Source organism: Ovis canadensis, chromosome 2 (genome assembly GCF_042477335.2).
Source record: "Ovis canadensis isolate MfBH-ARS-UI-01 breed Bighorn chromosome 2, ARS-UI_OviCan_v2, whole genome shotgun sequence".
NCBI lineage: Eukaryota > Metazoa > Chordata > Mammalia > Artiodactyla > Bovidae > Ovis > Ovis canadensis.
Genome location: NC_091246.1, coordinates 239374915 through 239397877, shown reverse-complemented (window position 1 = coordinate 239397877; position 22963 = coordinate 239374915). Strand labels below are relative to the sequence as shown.

The 22963-nt window shown below is 45.2% G+C and overlaps 1 protein-coding gene across 5 annotated transcripts in view; it reads right to left on the bottom strand.

Moving 5' to 3' along the window:
• The window catches only part of DIS3L2 (DIS3 like 3'-5' exoribonuclease 2), a 358321-nt gene that overhangs the window by 95819 nt on the left and 239539 nt on the right, over positions 1–22963 (bottom strand). For all 5 annotated transcript variants that reach the window (XR_011254705.1, XM_069578628.1, XM_069578629.1 and 2 more), the window contains one exon: positions 10877–10984. Coding sequence is in view for 4 of the 5 variants with exons in the window: in XM_069578628.1 (XP_069434729.1) it covers positions 10877–10984 (108 nt within the window). In the remaining variant the exon portion in view is untranslated. The remainder of the gene's footprint in view (positions 1–10876; positions 10985–22963) is intronic.

Sequence of the window (22963 nt, the reverse complement as noted above, 5' to 3'; positions counted from 1 at the left end):
ATCATAACCCACTGTCCCACTGTAAGAGGATATTAAGTAGTAGTGTAGCGGGACCAGATTCAGCTTCTAAAAGTCACCTAACACCACTGAGGAAATGGAATGAAGAGGCCATGAACAGTCTCTGCCAACCAAGGAGGATGGTGAGGACTTGGGCAGGGACAGTGACTGTGGCAACAGGAAAGGAAGGACTGATGGGAGACGCTTGGCAAAGGCAGAGCTGCTATCACTGAGAACTGCTAGGATGTGGCAGGGGTGAGGTGGGCTACAGACTGAGGCTCTGAGCGGTTCAGAGGGATGCTGATGCCATTTCAGATCTGGAGGACGGAGGGCTTACCCTCTGGCTGGAGCAGGAGTGTTTTTTTCTGCATCACGAGATGGGAAGGATGACTCTGAAGGGAGGAACTTCAGCAGACCCAGCTGGCTGGTCTCTCTGGTTTCCCAGAAGGAAAACTGAAAATCATCTGGGGGAATGGTTGATCTCGAAGTAGAGAGGAGTGGAAGCAAAGTTGGAAGCCAGAACCGAGAATAAAGTTTTTTTTTTTTAATACCATTTCACACTTATTTACCTTTATTATTGACTGCAAAGTTATTCGTTTTTTGGGTTTTTTTTTTTTTTTTTGCCACCATACACAGCAAGTGAGATCCTCCCCAACCAGTGATAGAACCCGTGCCCCTAAGCTGGGAGCGCCATCTTAACCACTGCACTGCCAGGATGTCCAAGAACAAAGGCTTGAAACAAATACGTAAGCAACAAATAAAAGGATCCCTCTAAGCAGCACTGAAGGTCCAGCTGAAAAAAGGCAGCCTGGACTGGCACATCCCACAGTTCCCCTACAATGTCTGCCGTTCAGAAAGAGGTGTTAGGTGGGGACTGGAAACACCTCCCCAGAACCACAAGGAGTGGCCAGCGACCTGCAGGGTGTTCTAAGGTGGCGGCTGAGAAGGGCTGACCCCCGCTGAGGTCAGGTCCCGGAAGGTGGCCTGGGGAGCTGCCACACAGCTGAGAGCTTGGCCACACCCTAAAAGCCACTCTTCTCACGTGAGTAAAGATGGTCCGGGAACGAGGAAAGACTCAACTTCCAAGAACTCTCTAGAATCCATGCATTTCTAGCAGAGAAGACAGAGGGAAAAAAAGAACAGGAAAAAAAAATCCCACTTTAAAGGTTTCTTAGATTTTATTCCGAATGAGAGACTGGAGGGTCATTAAAAAGGACAGAGAGATGAGACCTGATTTCTGATTTAGAAGACTCCCTCGGACCGCTGTGTAGGGAGAAGATGAAGTGGGGCACGAGCCGAAGCTCGGGGGACAGTTGGGAGGCCCCTGGAGTCCAGGTGGGGAGGGGCAGCTTGGCGGCAGTGGTCAGCGCTGACAGTGGTGAGGAAGAGGACAGAATCTGGAGGTGCTGTAGACAAAGCTGAGGTGACTCACTGCTGGCCTGGAGGTGAGGGGTCAGAAGATGACCAGAGTCAACAATGACTGGGGCTGGGAGATACGGAAGTGGCTGAAAGAGGTGCGCCATGGACTGGGGCTGAACTGGGCCCCTCTTACCTCTGGGCAAGAGGTACACGCTTGCATTCTGACTGAGCCAGACAGCACAGGCCAGGTACGCTGCGAGAGACACAGGCTGTGAATTGCTACTGTAACTGCGAGACTCTTCCTTTATTATTCTGACCTCTGACCTGGGATTTTAGGGTTCCAAGGCTTTAGGACTTAGGTATCAAGTTAGATTCATTGTCTGTGACCTTCTTTAAAGTGTAACGTTGGTGTTTATTTCCCAAAGGTCACTTCAAATTGAGATGCCTCTGATGAGCCAGGGCCTGTGGACATGGTCTCTGTTTTGCAGGAGCTTGGTGCCCAGTGAGACAGACGTGCTGGAGGTAACCAGATATGAGACTGCACTGACATGGTCGGAGAGGATTTCATGGGTCCAGAGCTGGGCTTCCAAAGCACAAGGTTCAGCTGGGTGTGCTTCTCTTAGGAAAACAGAATCAGAGCTATCTACATCACAGGACAACACTCTTACCACCAATATGTGAGAAACATGCCAAAAACCAGATCTTTCAGAGTTTTCCATTCTAAAAACCTGAACACTGGCTTAAGGAAAGTATTAACATATATGACACCAAGGTTTCCTAGTAGATACTTAAAAAAATCTACTGGGTGTTTAAAAACAGTTGGAATAGGCTTTCTATAGCTCTACAAAGTAAGGCATTCCAGTAGATAAAGGAAAAAAACAAAACCTTTCTCCACTTCAGCTCCAGGGGAGACTGGCAGCCATGCCTGAGGCTGCTGGCCCTGCCCTAGCTCCTTGGAAGTCCAAGCCCGTGCACTATGAGAAGCCACCACTGTGTACTAACCAAGTCTCAGGCTTACTGGGCTCTTGATGCGTGCCGCTTTCCTCCTTACCACTTCTCTCACCCGCTGTACTAAGCCGCTTCAGTCACGTCTGACTCTGAGGCCCTGTGGACCACAGCCCACCAGGCTCCTCTGTCCATGGGATTCTCCAGGCAAGAATACTGGAGTGGGTTGCCATGCCCCCTTCTAGGGGATTTTCCCAACCCAGGGACTGACTCCATGTCTCTCATGTCTCCTGCACTGGCAAGTAGGTTCTTTACCACTAGCACCACCTGGGAAGTTCTCTCTGGCCCCCTGAACCACCCCATCTGTTTTCCCACCCCTCCCTAAAAACTCATGAGTTTGGGCAAGCTCTGGGAGATGGTGAAGGACAGGGAAGCCTGGCATGCTGCAGTCCATGGGGTCACAAAGAGCTGGATATGACTGTGCAACTGAACAACAACAACCCCACCAACTCAGGCTCTCCTTTGCCAGTGTCTTCAACAAGTACTAGCTCCTGGACACGAGTCTGGGATCTGAACTCTCATGTATCTTGACTGTGAGCAGGAAGACACTTATTGTCACTACACCCCAGGACTAACTGACCAGGTCAACCCACCGTGTGGCCTCTTATTCTGGGTAGGATGTTTGACTACAGCATAAGGAGTATGGTTAGTGAGTCTCACTCCACCACTGTCTCAGGTCCAAAGCCTCACACTTCCTCTGTGGCTGGGTTTGCCAGAGGCCCAGCATCCCTTCCTGAACCCTGTGCCTCCTCTGCACCTGCTCTCCAGCCCCCCGTGCCAGAAGGCTTGGTCACCAGACACTGCCTCCGACAGAAAACCTACAGACCAACCAAGTTTTCAGGGTCTGCCTCTTCCGAGTGCTTTTTAAATGACCCTCATATTTTAGAAGCTCATTAGATCAGGCGGCTTTTTATTTCTTGGGTCTGACCCTGGCAGGCTTAGTTTAGATTCAAAGTTCTTTTCTGTTGACTCAAGTTAGTTTTCTTCTAACTTTTAGGCTTTTATTTTTCTGTTTAGTTAAACTTTTGCAAAAATAAACATTTATAAAAATATGGAAGCAATAATGTTTTCAAAAAACACTAGAAAATACAAAAAAGTAGAAAAAATTACTCATAGCCTTGCTACCCAAATACAACCACTACTGGCATTCTATTTTATTTCCTTCTGGTCTTTTTCCATTCATTTTTTTCCCCCATACAAGTTCCCACTTCCACAGAAATATGATTGCTGGCCTACTGTCTTCACATTTCTTTCTTCGTATTTCAGATAGTGTTTGCTTCTTAACTCTTAAAAACGGAACTTATTATCAGATATTCAAAGTCACAAAACCCAAATGTTATGTAGGTAACTTGTTTTCATTCTCCTGTGGATTGGAGTGGACTGTCTCTCAGTTGGAGACAATCTGGGAAATGCAATTATGAACTGGGTTTTAAATGACACCGAGGCACGAATATTAACTGTTAGGTGTGCCAATGACATTGTGGTTATATAAGGAAATGTCCAAATTTTTTAGAGCCACATATGAAAATATGTATGCATGAAATGATGTGATGTCTATGGTTTGCTTTAAAATGCTTTAGCATCTGTATGCCTTCTTTGGCCCATTTTTTGATTGGGTCGTTTATTTTCCTGGAATTGAGCTGCAGGAGTTGCTTGTATATTTTTGAGATTAGTTGTTTGTCAGTTGCTTCATTTGCTATTATTTTCTCCCATTCTGAAGGCTGTCTTTTCACCTTGCTTATAGTTTCCTTTGTTGTGCAGAAGCTTTTAAGTTTAATTAGGTCCCATTTGTTTATTGCTTGTATTTCCAATATTCTGGGAGGTGGGTCATAGAGGATCCTGCTGTGATGTATGTCGGAGAGTGTTTTGCCTATGTTCTCCTCTAGGAGTTTTATAGTTTCTGGTCTTACTTTTAGACCTTTAATCCATTTTGAGTTTATTTTTGTGTATGGTGTTAGAAAGTGTTCTAGTTTCATTCTTTTACAAGTGGTTGACCAGTTTTCCCAGCACCACCTGTTAAAGAGATTGTCTTGTATATTCTTGCCTCCTTTGTCAAAGATAAGGTGTCCATAGGTGCGTGGATTTATCTCTAGGCTTTCTATTTTGTTCCACTGATCTATATTTCTCTCTTTGTGCCAGTACCATACTGTCTTGATGACTGTGGCTTTGTAGTAGAGCCTGAAGTAGACAGGTTGAAGACATACAGATGGCTAACAAACACATGAAAAGATGCTCAACATCACTCATTATCAGAGAAATCCAAATCAAAACCACAATGAGGTACCATTTCACACCAGTTAGAATGGCTGCGATCCAAAAGTCTACAAGCAATAAATGCTGGAGAGGGTATGGAGAAAAGAGAACCCTCTTACACTGTTGGTGGGAATGCAAACTAGTACAGACACTATGGAGAACAGTGTGGAGATTCCTTGAAAAGTGAAAGTGAAATCGCTCAGTCGTGTCCGACTCTTTGCAACCCCATGGACTGCAGCCTACTGGGCTCCTCCGTTGATGGGATTTTCTGGGCAAAGGTACTGGAGTGGGTTGCCATTTCCTTAAAATACTGGAAATAGAACTGCCTTATGACTCAGCAATCCCATTGCTGGGCATACACACTGAGGAAACCAGAATTGAAAGAGACATGTGTACCCTAATGTTCATCACAGCACTGTTTATAATAGCCAGGACATGGAAGCAACCTAGATGTCCGTCAGCAGATGAATGGATAAGAAAGCTGTGGTACATATACACAATGGAGTATTACTCAGCCATTAAAAAGAATACATTTGAACCAGTTCTAATGAGGTGGATGAAACTGGAGCCTATTATACAGAGTGAAGTAAGCCAGAAAGAAAAACACCAATACAGTATACTAACACATATATATGGAAAGATGGTAATGATAACCCTGTACACAAGACAGCAAAAGAGACACAGATGTATAGAACAGTCTTGGACTCTGTGGGAGAGGGCGAGGGTGGGATGATTTGGGAGGACACTGAAACATGTATAATATCATATATGAAATGAATTGCCAGTCCAGGTTCGATGCATGATACTGGATGCTTGAGGCTGGTGCACTGGGATGACCCAGAGGGATGGTACGGGGAGGGAGGAGGGAGGGGGCTTCAGGATGGTGAACACGTGTACACCTGTGGTGGATTCATGTTGATGTATGGCAAAACCAATACAATATTGTAAAGTAATTAACCTCCAATTAAAATAAATAAATTTATATTAAAAAAATAAAATGCTTTAGCAAAGAAAATAAATGTTGACAGTTGTTAAATCTAGGAGATGGGGATGGTGGATTTATTGTGCTATTTTCTACACTTTCATGTATATTTGAAATTTTTCAAAATAAAAATAAAAAAATTAAAGTGGCCACAGTTTAAACAGTGAAGTGGTTTTAAAGGCTTGTTAAGAAGAACAGCAGTCCTCTGCCCCTTCCCAGGGGTAACCACTGTCATCTCTCAGTAGATTATTTTGGTATCTACTTTCACAGTTCTATACAATCTGCCGGATTACTTCTTCTTGATTTTTCAGTTTTAGGCATCATTCACAAACTTTTCCACTATAGAAGGGGCAAATTAACTCTTCCTGCCACACATGCTGCCTTCCCCCAACCAAACACACATAAGCATTCCCAGGCCCTCGTTCTCCCAATAAAATTACATCATCACTATGAGAATTAACTATTATAACTATGTAAATACTCAGGGTTACTATTCTTTCCTATACAGCTTTTTATTTTTACTGAAATTAGTAACTGTTTTGTTTCAATTTGGTTGGTTTTTCTATCTGCTCTGTACATTAATCCACTTCAAGCTTTCCATCAATTGTTTAAAACAGTGGTTCTCGAAGTACGGTCTGTGGATTCCATTCAGGGATCCATGAGGTCAAAACTATTTTCATAATAGTATTAATACTAAGGCATCATGTGGCCTTTTCTGTGTATGTTCCATTTATATTGATGGCACAGAAGCACTGGTGGGGAAAACTGTTGATGCCTTGGCACGAATCACACAATAGCAACAAGTGCTGCCAGAGGCCAGGGTCTCGTCACTGGCTCACACTCACAGGAAATAAAAAAACCTACTTCACTTCAGCATGTTCCTGATGAAGCGGTAAGGAACTTGGTGCTTTCATTGCTTTTACTGTGGCTCAACTCTTGTGTACTTGTCTTTTCCACTTAGCAGCATGGCCAAGTATGACGGCTGTCTTGGGGAAAACCATTTACATACTTTGAGTAGTGAGATGAAATGACCATCTTTTTTTACAGAACACCATTTTTACTTGGAGGATGAGTGACACACTATGGTCATCTGGCACGTCAAGAAAAACAACGAACGTTATTCATTGCTAATGATAAAATTCAAGCCATCATAAAAATCAGAATTTTGGAAACCCTGTATCATACCCATGTATATGATACATGTTTTCCAATACTTAAAGACTTGTCTAGGATCTGTAGTGACACTAATAAATGTGACTTTTTAATATAATGAAATGTGTCAACATTTAAAAAATCAGACTACTAGTCTGAAAAGAGAGAAGGAAATGGCAACCCATTCCAGTGTTCTTGCCTGGAGAATCCCAGGGACGGGGGAGCCTGGTGGGCTGCCTAGGTCTACGGGGTCGCACAGAGTCGGACACGACTGAAGCGACTTAGCAGTAGTAGTAGTAGTCTGAAAACACCAGCCAGTTCAGTCACTTAGTCATGTCTGACTCTGCAACTCCATGGACTGCAGCATACCAGGCTTCCCTGTCCTTCATGGCTGAGTTTGTGCAAACTCATGTCCATTGAGCCAGTGACGCCTTCTAACCCTCTCATCCTCTGTTGCCCCCCTCTCCTCTTGCCCTCAATCTTTCCCAGCATCAGGGTCTTTTCCAATGAGTCAGTTCTTCCCATCAAGTGGCCAAAGTATTAAACCTTTAGCTTCAGCATCAGTCCTTCCAATGAGTATTCAGGACTGATTTCCTTTTAGATTGACTGGTTTGATCTCCTTGTAGTCCAAGGGACTCTCAAGAGTCTTCTCCAACCCATAGTTTGAAAGCATCCATTCTTTGGTGCTCAACCTTCTTTATGGTCCAACTCTCACATCTATACATGACTACTGGATAAAAAATCATGCATGAATAAAAGATCCATTCAAAGTATAAAACAGATGGATAGATTTTAATGTAACCCAGTATAAAAGTCAAGTTGATGTGGCGTTGGTCTGCTGAGGCTGCCATAACAAAATACCATAGACTGGGGAGCTTGAACAATTTCTTTCTCATAGTTCTGGAGGCTGAGATGGCAGCCAATTCAGTTTCTGGTGCCAGCTTTCTTCCTGACTTGCAGATGGTCACCTTCTGACTTGCTCCAATCTGATCCCCTGTTTTCTGCATCTGCATCGAGCTGGTACCCTGGGAATTTTCTTCACCATCATCTAGGTCAGGGGTCAACAAATTATGGTCTGTGGGCCAAATTTAGTCAGTCACTTGTTTTTAAGGGAAGTTTTAGTGGGTCACAGCCTGCTTACATTATTTATATATTCTTCTTTCATGAGTAACTGTAACAGACCACATGGTGTCTAAAACCAAAACCAGGTTTACTAACTGGTCCCCGACCAGGAAGTCTGGTGACTTGTGATCTAGGTAAGCCTTTCACTTCTTTATTGTATGGGTTTATTAGTTTCCCGAGTCCCAGGTCTCCCTCCTTCCTGATTTACTCTTTCTTTTTGGTGAAGGCTTCCTGAGAAAGGGTATGTAAGATGCACATCTTTTGTTTGAGACCTTGCAAGTCTCAAAATGTCCTCTCCTACTCTCACATTATACCGATGGCTTAGCTAGGCACAGGATTTTAGCGTGGAGGTCATAGTCTTCCAGAAATTAGAGAACTTAGCTTCACTGTCATTTAACTTCCAGGGTTCTAATAAAAAAGTCTTACGTTTTTTCTGAGTTCTGATCTACTATATGAGCCTCTTTTTTTTTTTTTTTTTAATTCTTCTTCTTAGTAGCCTATAGGATCTTTTCTTTGTCCTCAGTGCTCTGAAACTTTATGACAATGTGGCTTGGAGACAGTGTTCCCCTTACTGTGCCGGGCAGTGCACTCTTTTGGCCTGGAGGGTCACATCCTACAGTGATGGGGCCTCTCTCTGAGTGATCTTGTTGATGATTTCTTCTTTCTTTCTCTGTTCCCTATTTCTGGAATGGTCACTGAACAGATGCTGGATATCTTGGACTGGTGCTCTACTTTTCCATCTTATTCTGGGACAATTTTTCAACTTTATCATCCAATCTGAACCCTGAGACTCCATTTCTTCTATCATGTTTTTAATTTCATGCTGTTAATGGAATTTTTTAAAAAGAGCTCCTTCCCCACCACCACTTTCTGAATGTTTCTTTTTCAAAGTACCTAGATCTTGTAGTATAGATACTTTCTTTTAGAAAGGGACTCTCTAAGGATACAAAAAAGTTTCTCCTCCTTATGTGTTGCTTAGTTATTCAGTCAAGTCTGACTCTTCTGCAGCCCTATGGACTGTAAGCCGCCAAGCTCCTCTGTCCATGGGATTCCCAGGCAAGAATACTAGAGCGGTAGCCATTTCCCCCTCCATTCCGTACGTAGCTTGTTTTGTTCCAGTTGTTCCCCACTTGTTTACTTTGGTTTTCCTGTTCCACGTTAGAGGCTTTCCTCTTGTCTCTATACAGGAAAGTGAAATGCAAAAAGGCTGATTCTTTAGTGAAATCCTAAAAAGCTCTGCTTGAGTGGGTGGAGCTTATTGTCCGCCAGCTTTACTGTAGGGAAATACAGCTGAGCTGTTGGTTGGGAAATCCTTGAGGTTTTTATCTTTAAATCTTCACCACTCAGATTCCTCAGAGAAAGATTTTCCTATCTTCTGAGTCAAGGGTATAGGCTTGGCTACTAGAATTCTGAGGTTGGCGGGGAAGAAAAGATGGGCCTTCTAATGTTTGGTGTGCCAGCATTCACTCAGCCTCCCCCAGTGGGTCATGACCACAGCTGTTTGGTGACCCCCAGTTCAGCATCCTGTCCTTCATCCTGTCTTGGGGACAAATTTCTGATCTTCCACTAGGTTATGGAAGCGATAATCTTTTAAAGTAAACCTTCGACTAATACAGTTGGTCTCCTCTTCACCCACCTCTCCCCTGCTTCCCAGAGATAGCTGCTGCTGTCAATTTCTGAACTTCTTCAGGGTTCTTCTGTGTAAACTGGGTTGTTTCTTGGCTTTCGCTATTGTTGGCTCAGGACTTGGCTTTCCCGGGACTGCTAAGTCAGTTACCACTCATCCATCTGCTTCCCAGCTTCCAAATTTTTGTTGCTGTTGTCTCCTCTCCCATTCTCTTTGTCCTTGTGGGTTTATGTCTTTAAAAAAATCTCTTCACTGTTGTTTTAGTGAGGTTTTGGGAGGGAATGAAAGTAAATGTAGGCATTTGATCCTCCATCTTTATTTGGAACCTCTTTATAATTAAATATCTTTTTTTTTTAACTTCTATTTAATATTACAGCATAAACAGTTCCCATGTTCTTACACGGTCTCCATAAGAGCTTTAGTAATTGTGCAGCACTGCACTGAGCTGGGACCATAGCTTCCCCAATCATTACCCTATTTTCAGAAGTTCAGAGTTGCTTCTGTTGTGGGAGAGGGGACTAGTTTCTTCTCGAGTCATCCTTCATTTATCTGTCTCATTTACTCCCTATATTTAGGGAATGGCTGCTGACATCCTGCTCCCCTCTGCTCTCAGTCCATGGTTTCATCGCCTTGGGCCTTGATTACAGCACGACCTCATGCAAATTTTGCTCCTCTTCAAACAGCACCATGATGCAGCACTCGTCTTTCTTTTTTAAAAAAAGATTTATTTAAGGCTGTGTTAGGTTTTCATCACTACACACAGGCTGTCTCTAGCTGCGGTGTGCAGGCTTCTCATTGCAGTGGCTTCTCTTGTTGTGTAGCACAGGCTCTCGGGCACACACAGGCTCAGCTGCTCTGAAGCATGAGCAGTCTTCCGGACGAGGGGCTGAGCCTATGTACCCTGCACTGGCAGGTGGATTCTTAAAGTCCCAGCACTAATCTAAAATGTCTCCTTTCTCATGACTCTTCAGAGGAACCCTAACAGCCATCATTCATGGAGCCTGGCATTTGCAGACATTTGAGCCCACCTCACCTACCCAAACTTGCCACCCTTTCCCCAAATGACCCCCTTCACCCCATCTGCTCCCCTAACTGCAGCCAGGGCCGGCCCACTGTCCCCTCACGGACACCCTCTGCTGCACGAGGCCTCCCCCATGGGACTCTGCTTATACAGCTTCTTCCTTCACATGACACACTGAACGCCACTGAGGCTCAGCCTTCTAAGCAGACTGACAGCTTTTCTCCCGTGTCCTCCTTGCTGGGGAGGCTCTTACGCCGCCCTCATCCTCCCACCACGGAGCTCCAGACCAGCGCCAGGAACACAGTGGGTGCTTACGAGGGAGTCACAAACGGAAGGGACAGGTGTGTTAAGTCCTTACCTTGCCCTTCGGAGTTAGCGTCCAGATCACAGAGAAGGTCAGCTTGTCGGTCATGGGATTGAGGCTACACAGCTCTTCACACAGCAGCCTGGGAAGCATGGGAACAACCTGCGGACAGGGAACAGGCCATGAGCGGCTTTGCCCGATCTGCAGCAGTTACCTGCCAGCAGAGAAGCAGCCCAGAGAGGCGGGTTCCTTCCGGTGAATAGCCTGAGCTTCCAGGGTGAGATGAACATGGTGGAAGCTCTTTTCCCTGAAAACTCGGCAGGAAGACCACATTATCTGATACTTTTCTGTGAGGCTTTATTGTTACATGGGAATGTAACCAGAAAGCTGAGAACTGGTAATACAGGGAAAAATACATGATAGCAATAAAAAAATAACTACATTTACTATATACTAAAATTGAAGCTCAAGACTCAAGAATGACTTGTACTTTTGGATATAACTACCTCAGTTCAATGGTATACCCTCTTTAATTAAAAAAAAAAAGAAAGAAAGAAAGAAATCCTCTTCAACGTACTTTCAAATGATGACTTACAGCCATCCTGGAATGTTATTTGTTTTCTCTAAAATTCCAAAGACAAAATGAGTGGCTCTTCCTGGATATCCTGAGGATACTTCTGACTGTCTCCCTCCTGCCTTTAAATCTTTTCTTTCTCCCATAGTTTTGATTAATGACATCATCATTGACTCCCATCCACCTCCCAAACTAAAAATGGCTGTATTGACAGATGTTTACCCAACACACTTACTGCAGGCCTCCTGGATGTGCGGTATCAGGCAAGGGAACGCTGCAACGGAGCAGCAACTGTGCACTAGCTGAGGTCAAGTCAGCTAGTCAAGATCCTTCCTCAGCAAAAGCAAAACAAACCCCAGTGGTATCTCACTCTGTGTGAAGAGTGTTGGACATTTATTCTGTTTTAGTACGTTACAGTAACCTTTGATATGGAAAAGCCCACACCAGTAACAAAAAATGTTAGTAACTATGGCATTACTCAGCATTATCCTGAAGGATGCTACAGCTTTTGTATATAAAAACCTAATGACCACCTGAAGACTTCTGGCAACAGCTTTTTTTAAAATTAATTTTATTTGTTTATTTAATCTCGGGACACAGTCTTCGTTGCTGTGTGGGCTTTCTCCAGCTGTGGTGGGTGGGCTTCTCATCGCCGTGGCTTCTTTTGTTGCAGAACACAGGCTCTAGTGCACAGACTGAATAGTTGTGACAGATGGGCCTAGTTGCTCCACAGCATGTGGGATCTTCCTGAATCAGGGACTGAACCTGTCTACTGCACTGGCAGGCAGGCTCTTTACCACTGAGCCACCAGGGAGGCCCAACAGCTTTTTATAAGGCACCTACTTCTGAAAAAATTTTCTTGCTATTGTTTTTGAACCATCTGTTCAGATGACACTGTATTTTCTTTGTTAGCTTATTTAATGAGTATTCAAAAGTGATCTAAATAATTAATATTTTCTTGTATGCATTGAGTGTTTTGCAAAATAACACATATTAACCTGCATAAAGGTACTATAAAAATGGAGAAAATTTTAATACCATATTGTCTCAGGATTAAATTGTAAAGATTTCAAATAATTTCAGCCTTTGGACTAGGCTATGGACTGAACCATGTCTCCTCTACCCCCTAATTCCTACACTGAAGCCCTAACCCTCAATGTGACTGTACCCAATACAGTCATCTCCCAAAGGTGGGGTCTTTAGGTGTAATTAAGGTTAAATGAGGTCATAAGGGTGGGGCCCTGATCTGATAAGTAGAGAAGTCATTTGTGGCTCCCTGCCCTGCACACACACAGAAAGAAAGCCTTGTGAAGACCCACACAGCCCTACACAAGCCAGGAAAAGAGTCTCCACTAGGAACCGAACTGGCCAGCACCTTCTTCTAGGACTGCCAGCCTTCAGCACTGTGAAAAAAAATGCCCAGTCTATGGTATACTGTATGGCGGCCCAAGCTGAGTAAAACCAAGTAAACTGAGTTTGTTGAGTGTGCATTATTGGGTTCTTCTCTGCACTGCATTACCAGACTGGTAGCTCAGCTGGTAAACCATCCACCTGCAATGCAGGAGACCCCGGTTCCAATTCCTGGCTTGGGAAGAGCCCTGGAGAAGGGACAGGCTACCCACTCCAGTATTCTTGGGCTTCCCTGGTGGCTCAGATGTCAAAGAATCTGCCTGCAATGTGAGAAACCTGGGTTCAATTCCTCGGTAGAGAAGATCCCTTAGAGGAGGGCATGGCAACCCACTCCAGTATTCTTACTTGGAGAATTCCACGGACACAGAAGCCTGGTAGGCTACAGTCCATGGGATCGAAAAGAGTCAGACACGACTGAGTGACTAAGCACAGCACAGCATTTCAGCAGCAAGCTCCTTGCCCTGCAAGCTTGCAGTCCAAGCTTAGTACCTTTTTTTTTTTTTTTTTTTACATATAGTTAGTATTTCTTCTCGGAGAAGGCAATGGCAACCCACTCCAGTACTCTTGCCTGGAAAATCCCATGGATGGAGGAGCCTGGTGGGCTGCAATCCATGAGGTCGCGAAGAGTCAGACACGACTGAGCAGGTTCACTTTCACTTTTCACTTTCATGCATTGGAGAAGGGAATGGCAACCCACTCCAGCGTTCTTGCCTGGAGAATCCCAGGGGCGTCAGAGCCTGGTGGTCTGCCGTCTATGGGGTTGCACAGAGTTGGACACGATTGAAGCGACTTAGCAGCAGCAGCAGCAGCAGTATTTCTTCTAAGGGTTCAAGGCAGTATCTTTTTTCAATCATACAGCTGAACATCTGAGAATGTAACATATTTCCTGACTTTGTGTTTTAGTGTTTGTGAAAAGAAAGTCATTGCAACTAAATGCAACGTGGTACCCTGGACTGAACCCTGGAACAGAAAGATAATTGGTGGAAAGACTGGGGAAATCCAAATAAAGTATGGATTTAGTTAATAGTAATGTTCCAATGTCAACTTTTCAGTTATGACAAATGTACCATGGTAATGTAAGATGTTAGCAAAGGGTGGGGGGAGCTGAGTGTGTGGTATATGGGAGCTCTCTGTACTATCTTTGCAACTTTTCTGTAAATTTAAATTTATTACAAAAACAGAAGAGTTTATAAAAAGAAGGTCACCGGTTTTCATTACTTGATCTCATAACTGTTATAAATCTTTGACAGTCATTGTGACTGGTGTGAGGTTGTTATACATTTAAATGTGGAAGAAGTTTATGTTAATGAAATACAACCTGATCTATTTTTACATATTGGAGACTGGGGTTACGATTTGATTTGCAAAAAGGCCTTTACCACTAAAAAAACAAAAAAGACAGACATAAGGGTCTTACCCTGTGTAATTTGGGAAACCTAGTGTAATTCTCTGAGTCTTGGCTCTGTCATTAGTAAACCAACACTGGAGATGCTCGAAGTCAGCTCACTGGCCACCCCACGGTCTGCCAGGTCCTTCAGTCCTCTAAGGGGACCTTCCTTCTTTGTCAGTCTTTGCCTTGGGCCCCCTCCAGTAACCAGAGCCACCCAGGCCTGCTTGCTGCTCCACTCGTGCACCTGTGGTTCCCTCTTTCTGGAGCACCTTTCTGAGAGTTTCGCATCTGGCCGACTTTTGTACATCCTTTAAGATTCAGCTCATCAGCATCTCTGAAACAGTTCTCCAGATTTCCCCAGGGGACCAGGCCCTGTGTTTTACACCTCCCTCCTACCTGCTCCTGTTCTTTCCAAAAGGACTTGAGGCGGCTCTAAACTGTCACTCACTGTACCCCCTGAGCTCTCATGACGCACGCATGGCTCTTGCTCTCAGCCTAACTGCCCCTTTATGTGACTCTCCTCTCCACTAGACCATGCAGCCTTCAGGAGTGAGAACTGTTTCTGTCTCTCCGTCCAGCGCTTTGACACACAGCAGGCACTTCCGGTTTACAATTGAATGACTGACTTTTGCCCAGAAAACAAATCACCTATTTTTTTCTACATTAACTGTTTATCATTATCACATGAAACATTGTATGAAATACATAGTAAACTTCCACTTAAACATCTATACTTAACAAGTTGATAGGCAGCTAGTATTTTAAGTGTAGGATAAGCCTGCTTCCCAGTTGGCGCTAGTAGTAAAGAATCCAGTTGCCAACATAGAAGGCCAGGGTTGGATCCCTGGGTCAGGAAGATCGCCTGGAGAAGGAAATGGCAACCCAATCCAGCATTCTTGCCTGGAAAACCACATGGACAGAGGGGCCTAGTGGGCTATTGTCCCTGGAGATGCAAAGGGTTGAACACAACTGAGCACACATTATTATTATTGTTATTGTCATTAAACTATTTTGGCTATTTTCGCTTAAAAACTATTGGTACACTCAGCAGCTGCCCAAGGTTATAAACACTGCTTGATATCTTATGTCTTAACTTAAGTCGCTCAGTCGTGTCTGACTCTGCAACCCCATGGACTGTAGCCCACCAGGCTCCTTCGTCCATGGGATTCTCCAGGCAAGAACACTGGAGTGGGTTGCCATTTCCTTCTCCAGGGGATCTTCCCAACCCAGGGATCGAACCCAGGTCTCCTGTGTTAGAGGCAGACGCTTTAACCTCTGAGCCACCAGGGAGGAAAACAAGCTAAACATTAAAACTTTTGGGGTAGTATAATTATGCCTAATTTTTAAAGGGCATTCCTTTCAATAAGCTTTCATTAGCTCTTATGGCAGGATTCAGATGGACTTCTGAGAAAACAGTCTTTATATCCATATAGTTTTGTAAGTAGACAGTTATTTCCCAAAAGGAAAGGAATGAAGATGTTACAATTACATCCACGGTTTGGCATGTCAGGGCCTCTCATAAACTGGGCCTGTTCTCTGCTGGTGTGCTGGAACTGCCCCGTGACACACGGCACGTGTGTCAAGTGCACAGCACATCAGGGACCCTTGTGGGAGGGAGGCTGAGACAGAGAGCCGCTCTGAAAAGTGGCTTCCACATGTACCAGTTCTGTTATTTCAGAACTTGAGACCTGCCGCGGTCCTGGAGAGACCCTGGGGTAGGGTGCTGGGTACAGCACACAATGTCTAACTGGGAAACAGAAGTGAGCTCTCGAGCAGGTGAGGAACCGCTGACCGTCACCAGCATCTTGCGAATGCATAGGCATCCCTCATCCCTGGAGAGTTTTCCACAGTGTCTTTTTCAGCTTCATTACTCAGTGCGGCCCACATGGAGAGTTCCTTCTAAGTTCTCAAACACTCTCACTTTCCCTGTCCCAGCTCTACAGATCCACAAGTCCTCTGACAGTCTTGCGCAGGTCCTGGCTGAGCGGGATGGAGAAAATAGCTGTGAGGGGCGGGTCCTCCCCCCACCCACCCCAGCCCCTGCCCCCCCCACCTCCTCCACTCAATCAGCTCCAGTCCCGCAAGCTTTGCATTTGAAATCTCTCTAAGGAGTCTTTCCTCTCCTCCTTCTGCTGTTCGAGTGTGCAACCTTCGTCTGTCTTGGAACATATCCTAAGTCTCCTAAACAAGCAGCAGAGTTCGAGAGTTGAAATTACTCTGGGTAAGATTTCCGTATCATTTTCCAGACTTTCAAATCTTCTTACTAAATTCCACCCAGTGATAATCTGGGATCCTATTTATATTGGGACACATTGTCTTTATCTCCCACAATGGCTGATGAGCTGAATTCAGAAATTTTATTTTTCTGCTCGTCCGGCTAATGAGCAAAGGCCCAAACATCATCATGAAGGCCAAGAGGTCTTCAGTACGAGCCTGCACCCTCCATGTTCAGCGGCCGGAGCTCTCAAGAGGAAGCCGGCAGAGGGCCCACAGAACCTGTCTCCAAAGAGACGGCAGAGCTGATGGGATGCTAACCTCTCCCACGTACCTGGCCATTCTCTGCTGTGGGATGTGATTGCTAGACTGGGAGGAGATGAGTCTGGGGGCGGATGTGAATGCTCCTTGTTCCGGATATTCCTCAACCACCAGGCTGAAGACATCTACTGCTCTATTCTCTGGGGTCCAGTTGGATACAACCACGGTGCTCAACTCGCCTATGATTCTGTGAGCAAAGATCTCTCTCTGTTTTGGGGTGGTTACTCAAAGCCTCAAGGGGCCATGACTGAGGGGAGGGGCCCTCGTACTGATAAGTACCTTTCTGCTCTGGTCTCACTGTTCCTCAACCACACAGTGGCTAAGGTGATTTTCTATCTTAGTCAAAGGAGATGATGTCACTTCCTTGCTCGACCTCAAGATGAAACCCAAGCTCCCTGGTCTGCCTTTGAAACTTCATCTCTTGGCTCCCCCTGCAGTTCATACCCCAGCAATTCCAAACTATATACTGTTCCTTGGATGTTCCATGCTTTCTCTAACCTCTAATTGAGATGCTCTCTCCAACCACTTTTGTCTAGCAAGGAATTTTCCACTCACAATTTGAAACACTGCTCAAAAATCAATTGATGAAGCCTTCCTGGCTCTTGAAAAAGTTCCTCTCCCACCACCAACCCAGGGAGAGACAGTTTCTCTCTCCTCTGATGCTTCCTCTCCACGGAGCACTTCTGCACCCACAGGTAGTACAGGGTAATGTCATTGTTCCCTGCCTACCTCCCCTGACTACCCCAGGGCAAGATCAGCCTCTCTCTTGTCTTTTCAGACCTGGTACACAGCCAGTACTCAACAAATGCTAACTGGTGACACTTCAGGGCACAGAAAATGAAAGGGGCTTAAAGGCTGCTAAGTCTTCTTACGCCTGTTTCAGGGCCAGAATCAAAGCTGGGTCAGGGCAGATCTTAAAAGCCGGTTAGGGGAAAAAAGGACACTGAAGATCCCACACTGACTTTCTAAGCATTGTGGACCAGGGCTTAGGAGAGTGGAGAGAAATGGATCATTTAGGTAAACTGCCCAAGACAGCTGGGTGGGGGTACCATCAAGACTATAAAATCTTCTGTTAGCCTCACAGAGCAGAAACATCTGCTAAAGCCACAGCGGGCAGGCTGGCCAAGTTCAGCAACGGGTTAGCCAGGACAGCCCTGTGACCAGCGGAAAGGGCCACAGAGGGGGAAGAATCAATCATCCAGGAAAAAAGGAACAGGAGGGACTAGCCGCGATACGGGGGTCACAACAGCTTGCAGGGGCCAGACCTGCTGGGGGTTCTCCAGCACCGGGGGGTAGAGGCAGGCTGCGGGGGCTTCTTCTGCCCCTTTTGCCCCAGGCCTCTGCCCGCTCCCAAACCTCCCTCCCACTAGCAGTGCCCACTGGCTATCAGAGCCTGAGAACTTGGTGAGTTTTTCCTCCTGTTCTCTGAGGACTTCGAGGATTTAACGATAAGGTAGCTAGCTCCCCACTCACAGGCTGAAATGACTTACAGCGAAGAGATAATTCATCTGCCAGCCAACATCTCTGCTTAAAGAGTTTTCTTTTTCATATCAACACTTCCATGAATTCTGAATTTGATCAACTCTTTGCTCCACAGTTTGACATTAACAAAACATCAACACTCTGACAACCTGCTGGGGTCATAAAGGAACATCTTAAAACTCTTTGGACTCCATATTAAAACGGGCTTCCAATCTCCATCTTTGATCTCTATTATAAAGCAGTCCCAATAAAATATCGTAGAGATTTATGGGAGAACTTTCATTTGAGCTGTTTCACACCTAAAATAACACAAGTGCTTGAGCCAACAGGCAGAAAATTTAGGTTTAGGTTTCAACTGTTTAGGTTTTATTTTAAAAACTTCTTCACTTATTTTTTAAACATTACCTTAAATTCTATTATTGCCTTGTATTTCCCTCTCAGAGAAGATAGCTTGGGGATATTAAGTAGCTAGATGTCACATCCTTCTGAGCAGGACAAGACTAAGCTAAGGTAGACAGTTGTCCCCTGTCCTAACAGATATCTATCTTTTGTCAAAAAGAGTGCTTTTTCACAGGATTTAAATCCAATACACAAATTTATCTTTCCTTCTAAGGGTACCCTAATGTTAAGGAGTAACTAAATATGTATTAGTGTGAGTAAAATCCCAACAAAAAGAATTTCATGTATAAGATAGTATGGTGATATCTGGGGCTTCCCAGGTGGCGCCAGTGGTAAAGAACCCACCTGCCAATGCAGGAGACATAAGAGATGCGGGTTTGATCCCCGGGTCGAGAAGATCCCCTAAAGGAGGGCATGGCAACCCATTTCAGTATTCTTGCCTGGAGAATCCCCATGGACTCCCCATGGAGGCTGGCAGGCTACAGGGCCATAGGGTCACAAAGAGTCGGACATGACTGAAGCGACTTAGAAAGCATGCACATGGTGCTAATCTGGACAATAACATGGTATCTGGACCCAAGATCTGTTTCACTGTATACTGTCCTAATCTATGGGAGAATTTCCCAAATCAAGCTTAGACTATAATGCTGACGTCAGTTACCTATAGGTGAGTAACACGGAATGAAAAGAGACTGATGCCACCTTCCCTACAGATGAGAAATCAACTGGCATTCCCTCCCCCACCCCCCAACACACACTCTGCCCCCGTCTGATGAACTCGAGAAAGAGAGAAACGATTTTGCCAAATGAGACAGAGGGAACCTGGGTTGGGGGTGGGGAGAGCAGCAGCTTTGAAGCAGACTTTTATAGGCAAAGTCAAGTGAAAACAGCAGAAAAGTTCCTGGACACGGTCCTTTAAGAAACACAAATGAGTAGGAAGAAAGGTCAGAGCAGTGGTTCAAAGGAATCAGAACGCACAGCTGCTGCTGCCCAAGGCTGCGGGCCGGCACCACTCGCGAATGCCAAGCTTGGGGGCAGGGCCCGGCAGCAGGAGCCCTCCTTCCCCTCAGCTCCTGGCTTTTCAGGGCCAAAAAGCCCCAACTCTGCAGTCCCAGAGAGAAATGCTAGAACAGTGACAGTCACAAAACCAAAGCAAAGAGAAGAGCAAAGGAAACAGGCTGATTAGTTACTTAACTCCATTTTCATTTTCTGAATTTGAGATATAATTCCTGGCTATAAAAAGGAGAGTGCGGCTGCTAGATAAGAGAAAGCCATCTGCTTGGAATAAGAACCTCTAGTTGGGTCGAAATTTCTTAAACATTTGAACCTATAGGAGAAGAATGTTTCACATTTATTCACCTCATGGAGTCTGACTGCTACCTCTATTTCTCTTTCCATCACAATGTTATAGGTTTTGCAGATAAAAGGGGTTTTAAAGTCTCATCTCCCTTCCCTAAGTAAGGCTCTGGGCCAGACAAAGGTTGGATTGAGTCAACTGCATTTCTGGGGAGGAGGCATAGATGGGATGTCTCCAACCTGAGGTTATGTTAAGTGTCATCAAGGTACAAACATCAGAGCTGTGTTCTCAGGAGAGCCAAGTTTGAGTGGGGGTCTTGGATTCTGAGGTCAGTTCCTTTGCCTGAGTAGGCTGCTTGCATACACTAAAAGGAGCCAGAGTGGAATGCTGAAAGTCACCCCAGCAAGCTTCAGAAGAAAAAAGATTTCAACACACACACACACCCCATGCACCATTCATAAGGAAGAGCTTGAAGCATTTTCACAAACGGAACACTCATGGGCCCAGACCAAGAATCGTAAGAAGCCCCCACCAGATGGGCCCCTTTCCTCAAGGGTAATCGCTATCTTGTGGAGAAGGGCATGGCAACCCACTCCAGTACTCTTGCCTGGAGAGCCCTGTGGACGGATGAACCTGGCAGGCTGCGGTCCATAGGGTCACAGAGAGTTGGACACGACTGAAGCCACCGAGCGCCATCACTATCCTGACGTCTCGCTTTGCTCGTTTTCGGACGTTATGTACACGGGCTCACACAGTGTGCTCTCGTGTGTCTGGCTTCTTTCCCCATGATGTCTGTGTGTGGTGCTGTCGTTCACTGTTGTACAGCATCCCGCTGAGTGCCTGTACCACAGCTGATGGTATTGAATGGTTTCTAGTTTTTTGGCTACTTTAACAGTGTTGCAACAAATATTCTCATACGTTTTCCTTCTAACATGTGCACACATTTCTGTTAAGTATGTACCTAGAAATAAAACTGTCAGGCCACAAAGTATATTTATACATTCAACTTTAAAAGATTCTGCCTATCTTATCACATTCAGATTGCTATAATAAAAATATCACAGACCAGGTGGCTTAAACACCACACACTAATTTCTCACTGTTCTGGGGACTGGGACACCTAGGATCAAGGTGATGGCAGATTCAATGTCTAGTGAGGGCCCGTTTCCTGGTTCAGGCATGACACCTTCCTGCAGGATCCTCATATGGTGATGAGAAAGCTCTCTGGGCTTTCTTTCTGTTGCTGCTGCTGCTAAGTCGCTTCAGTCGTGTTCGACTCTGTGCGACCACATAGATGGCAGCCCGCCAGGCTCCTCCATCCTTGGGATTCTCCATGCAAGAATACTGGAGTGAGATGCCGTTTCCTTCTCCAATGCATGCATGCATGCTAAGCTGCTTCAGTCCTGTCTGACTCTGTGTGACCCCGTGGACAGCAGCCCACCAGGCTCCTCCGTCCACAGGATTCTCCAGGCAAGAATACTGGAGTGGATTGCCATTTCCTTCTCAAGGCTCTCTTCCTATAAGGGCACTAATCTCATTCAATAGGACTCCACCCTAAAGACCTAATCACCTCCCAAAGGCCCACGTCCTAAGATCATCACATTAGGGATTCAGTTCAGTTCAGTTCAGTTGCTCAGTTGTGTCTGAATCTTTGCGACTCCATGAATTGCAGCACGCCAGGCCTCCCTGTCCATCACCATCTCCCGGAGTTCACTCAGACTCACGTCCATCAAGTCCATGATGCCATCCAGCCATCTCATCCTCGGTCGTCCCCTTCTCTTCCTGCCCCCGATCCCTCCCAGCATCAGAGTCTTTTCCAATGAGTCAACTCTTCCCATGAGGTGGCCAAAGTACTGGAGCTTCAGCTTTAGCATCAGTCTTTTCAAAGAAATCCCAGGGTTGATCTCCTTCAGAATGGACTGGTTGGATCTCCTTGCAGTCCAGAGGACTCTCAAGAGTCTTCTCCAACAACACAGTTCAAAAGCATCAATTCTTCAGCACTCAGCCTTCTTCACAGTCCAACTCTCACATCCATACATGACCACAGGAAAAACCATAGCCTTGACTAGACGGACCTTAGTCGGCAAAGTAATGTCTCTGCTTTTGAATATACTATCTAGGTTAGTCATAACTTTTTTTCCAAGGAGTAAGTGTCTTTTCATTTCATGGCCGCAGTCACCATCTACAGTGATTTTGGAGCCCAAAAATATAGTCTGACACTGTTTCCACTGTTTCCCCATCTATTTCCCATGAAGTGATGGGACCAGATGCCATGATCTTCGTTTTCTGAATTCGTTGAGCTTTAAGCCAACTTTTTCACTCTCCACTTTCACATCAAGAGGCTTTTTAGTTCCTCTTCACTTTCTGCCTTAAGAGTGGTGTCATCCGCATATCTGAGGTTATTGATATTTCTCCCGGCAATCTGGATTCCAGCTTGTGTTTCTTCCAGTCCAGCCTTTCTCATGATGTACTCTGCCTATAAGTTAAATAAGCAGGGTGACAATATACAGCCTTGACGTACTCCTTTTCCTATTTGGAACCAGTCTGTTGTTCCATGTCCAGTTCTAACTGTTGCTTCCTGATCTGCATACAGATTTCTCAAGAGGCAGGTTAGGTGGTCTGGTATTCCCATCTCTTTCAGAATTTTCCACAGCTTATTGTGATCCACAGAGTCAAAGGCTTTGGCATAGTCAATAAAGCAGAAATAGATGTTTTTCGGAACTCTCTTGCTTTTTCCATGATCCAGAGGATCTTGGCAATTTGATATCTGGTTCCTCTGCCTTTTCTAAAACCAGCTTGAACATCAGGGAGTTCAAGGTTCACGTATTGCTGAAGCCTGGCTTGGAGAATTTTGAGCATTACTTTACTAGCATGTGAGAGGAGTGCAACTGTGTGGTAGTTTGAGCATTCTTTTGCATTGCCTTTCTTTGGAATTGGAATTGATTTCAATATACAGTTTGAGGGGGAAACAAACATTCAGTCCATAACTCTGAATGGATGCCTTATGAGACCCAGGCTTGATGATTTATTTCTCACTCCAGGTCAGCCTACCAG